This window comes from Hippopotamus amphibius, chromosome 9 (genome assembly GCF_030028045.1).
Source record: "Hippopotamus amphibius kiboko isolate mHipAmp2 chromosome 9, mHipAmp2.hap2, whole genome shotgun sequence".
Classification (NCBI taxonomy): domain Eukaryota; kingdom Metazoa; phylum Chordata; class Mammalia; order Artiodactyla; family Hippopotamidae; genus Hippopotamus; species Hippopotamus amphibius.
The window spans coordinates 36118925-36123370 of NC_080194.1; the positions used below are offsets into that span (position 1 = coordinate 36118925).

Genomic DNA, 4446 nt, shown 5'->3' on the forward strand with positions numbered 1-4446 from the left:
TAAAATTTTCAGATCACTAAAATCTCAATTAAGTTTTTAAATTTTATAATACTTGAAATATATATTTTAAAATTATTTTCATACTTCTAGTTTCTCATTCTGATAAATATAACTTTCTTTTCTAACTTTCACTGAATCTTTAGTATGCCCTGAAACTATTGCATTGGACTGCAGCATTTCTCTGTGTCTTCCCTTATAATTTATCATTAATTCTGCTTTCTCAGAGCTGCTTCAAAACACAGGAACTTTGCCTTCATTACAACAAATTGCAAAATATGGCGAAGGTACTAAGCTCTATAATGAAAAGGCAGCCAAGTACTCAACAAAACAATGAACATACTCCTAGTTTAGCACTTTGGTTTAGTATTTTCATTATTGCAAGTCATGGGGATATACTTAACTTAGAGCACAGAGTATATTTCTTTTGAATTATGCATTAAGAAAAAAATCTAGGAACGGGATTATTTTACAAATATATCATATTTTGTAATGTTGTCTTCCTGATTATTTATCCAGTTTGTAGAATTACTAGTTCTGATAGTAACAAGCTCTAAACAGTTAAATGTCCAAGTTTAGTAGATGATTAATTAAATCAAGGTTGGGTCATTCAATACATTATCGTCTCAAAAATTATGTCTGAGGAATAATAATGTGACAAAATTCTTATACTGCAATGTCAAGTAAAAATAGCAGTATTAAACTTTTATCTACAATGTTATAAAAACTCAATTAAAATATATCCACAGGGATATATTTTAGCTTTGATACATATACTAGTTTTATTTACTATGTCAACATGAGAGAAAGCTGGGGGAAAGGTATAGGGAACTCTGTATTTGTTACTCTTCTGTAAATAAAAATCCATTTAAAACTGAAAAAAAAAATCTATATATCCACATGGAAAAAGGCCTGGAAATAAATTGCCAAATTTATCATAGTTGACTTGTATGACAGCAGCTATATTTGAAAGCTATGTTTCCTTTAAATTTTCCAGTGTTTTTCACCAACTTGATTATATAGTTTTTATTTAGAAACAACACAAGCCATTACTTTACTTAGACTACTATTACAGACTTTGTATACGCTAACAATATCTTCATGGTTACCTCTGCAAGACCTTCTGCACAAGGCCTGGTCTCTCTGGATAGGGAAACTAAATTATATTCATCTCTGGTTCCCTACAGAGTATTCATTACCCAATCATACATTCATTCATTTAACAAGTTTTTCTTCAGCGCATTTTATTCCCAAGCACTATTTATTTGTGATACCAATATAAAATATATACCACTGTTGAGAATGTATATGAATTGGGGAGAGTGAAATGCAACAACAACCAAAACCATAACCCAGTGTAAACAGTGGCGATCTAGACATCTTCAAAGTGTGAATCAACAAAAAAGAAAGTTATCTGGTTAGCCATTAGAAGGCAGAGAAGGCTCTGGAGAGAGATGAATCTTAAGGATGAGTAGAACTCCTCCAAGGTAATGATGGTGGAAGGCTGGGGGCCATCCATGTGGGAGGAAAAGAAAAAGCAAAAGCCAGAGAGAGTAGAGTGCATGAAGGGGACTCTAAATAGTTCAGGAAGGTTGGATCAGTGCAAGTGTTGGATAGAAATATCCTGAGAGACAAGCGAAGAGTCATACGCAGGGGATACATTAGAAAGTGTACACCGTGCTCTGCTAAAGAGGTTAGGTTTCATCCTGGAGGTTGGAGAAAGCATGAAAGACTTAAAAGAATCCTTTTGGCATCGTGCTCTTTGCTTTGGCAAGAGATCACTTTGGCAGATGTATTGAAAATTATAAGGCCACAAAAATGAAGACAAGGAGGTAAACAGATGAATAAAATAAAGAGGAAAAATGCTAGGGTCTCAAAGTATGAACACTAGCAGTGGAAGTGTGAAGATGAATAAATAAAATAGGGAACTAAATTGTAGATAGAATTAATAGGATTTTATTAGATGTAGTACAGTGAGAGGAAGAAGGCTAGAATCACTCCCATGTTTCAGACATGAGAGATTGGGTAGCTTGTGGTGTCATTCCAGAGATACAGAACATAGGAAGAGTGGTCCAAGGAAGGGGTGAGTTTGGCATGGAGGAGGCTGTGATTGAGACATTTATTGGATTTCCAACAGATGACTTCCAAATGATAACTGAAACAATAGATCTTGACTTCAGGAGAGAGATCCATGTAGGTGTCAAGGTTGGAGAGTGTCAAGGTTAAAATAAATAATGAATAAATAAAAGAATATAATTGAGATCCCAGAGGGTGAGGTTGAACCCGTCTCCTTTCATGCAAAGAGGAAACAGAAAAAATAGAAAAATCCTGTAGAGAACTATAATTCCAGGCTGTGCAGAGGAAGATATCACTGTGAATGAATCTGAGAAATAATCAAAGAAAACTGGAAATGTGTAGAATAAAAGCATAAAAAATGAATATTCACATTTCCCTCAACAGGGACAATTCCCAGAGAACATGGAGCTTGGAAACCACACCAGTGTGACAGAGTTCATCATTTTGGGGTTAACAGAGGATCCTACACTTCATGTTATCTTCTTTGTGATGTTTCTAGGCATTTATGTTGTAATTTTAGTGGGCAATATCAGCATAATTATTTTAATAGGAAGCTGTTCCCAGCTTCACACCCCCATGTACCTCTTCCTTGGCCACTTGGCTTTTGTGGACATCGGTTGTTCCACATCCGTCACACCTGTGATGCTTATAGGATTCCTTAGACATGGAATGGCCCTCCCTGTTGCTGGCTGTGAAGCCCAGCTCTGTTCTATGGTGATGTTTGGGTCAGCTGAGTGCTTCCTGCTGGCTGCCATGGCCTATGACCGCTATGTGGCCATCTGCTTGCCGCTGCTCTACTCCACCCACATGTCCCCCAGAGTCTGTGTCTTCTTGATGGGGGCTTCCTATCTAGGTGGGTGTGTGAATGCTTGGACATTTGCTGGTTGTTTAATGAGTCTGTCTTTCTGTGGGCCAAATCAGATAGACCATTTTTTCTGTGATTTCTCCCCTTTGTTGAAACTTTCCTGCTCAGATGTCTCCATTATTGAAATTATCCCTTCCATCTCTTCTGGAGCCATCATTGTGGTCACAGTGTTTGTCATAGCTCTCTCCTACATCTGCATCCTCATCACCATCCTGAAGATGCGCTCCACTGAAGGAAGACACAAGGCCTTCTCCACCTGCACCTCCCACCTCACTGCCGTTACTCTCTACTATGGGACTATTACCTTCATTTATGTGATGCCCAAATCCAGCTACTCAACTGACCAGAACAGAGTGGTGTCTGTGTTCTACACAGTGGTGATCCCCATGTTGAACCCCCTCATCTACAGTCTGAGAAACAGAGATGTAAAGGAGGCCCTGAGAAAGGCAACTGCCAGAATGTATTCTTAGGATTTATTTTTGGCATTTCAGGTGATCTATAAAATTTTTGTTTACCAGTATCACACTTTGGACCTACCAAATTCTGCTTAACTGATTGCTTAAATTAAAATCATACTTCTTCTAACCCTCTCTTTTATATACTTGTACACCAAATGGGAGATGCCTTGTAATCAGTAATAATGACGTAATAAAGTATCACTATTATTATTAACACCTGTAGATGCTGTTGCACTTTCTCTTTATTTAGCAAACAATAACTTGCACTTACTATGTGCCAACCATAGCCTAAGTGTACTGTGTATAATAACTGGTTGATTTCTCACAAAATCTTATGTAATAGTACTATTGTTTCTATTTTACAAAAAAAATCATCTGGAGCACAGAGACATTAAATAGAATGCCCCAATTCATACAGCTAGCAAGTTGTGGGACTAGTCTTTGAATGTAGAAAGGCTGGGTCCAAAACCACAATGATTCTCCATTTAATTTTCACAGCAATCTCATGGTGCTGGTATTATAAACATACCTCAATTTACAGATGAAAATATTGAGTCTTAGATCCAGTAGTTCATTCTGGAGACCTGTGGATTAAAGTCCTCTAATTCCATGCGCTTGATCTATACTGTAAGGCCACAATCAGTCTAAAGACTTCAGCACTGTTATTGATTTAGAAGATTTAAGCAGGGTAATCAAGCCTAAGCTGGTAGTTTGTATCCAAATTTGTTTTCCTTTTCCAAAATTGTTTTGACTAATCCATTTCTTTTTCATATAAATTTTAGAATGTTTGTCAATTTCTACCAAATAAAATAACTAACATTTTTATTGCCTGTGCAATGATTCTATAGATCATTTTAAGGAATAATTGAGATTTTGACATTTGGTGCTACTGTAAACAGCAGAAATTTTAAATTTTAATTAATTTTTAATTTTTACCTTTTTAGTGCTACTAGAAGTTGATTTTTGTATATTGACCTTGTATATGCTGATACTTTCTTCAATTAAATTATTTTGGTCACTTTTTAAAATTAATTTTTATTGGCATATAGT

General features: G+C 36.1%; 1 protein-coding gene across 1 annotated transcript; it reads left to right on the forward strand.

The window, feature by feature from the left end:
• Positions 1–2475: 2475 nt before the first annotated feature.
• On the forward strand, positions 2476–3413 carry LOC130861416 (olfactory receptor 491-like). The gene has a single exon (XM_057750269.1). The coding sequence runs from the start codon at positions 2476–2478 to the stop codon at positions 3406–3408; it is 933 nt and encodes a 310-aa protein (XP_057606252.1). The 3' UTR covers positions 3409–3413.
• Positions 3414–4446: the final 1033 nt, after the last annotated feature.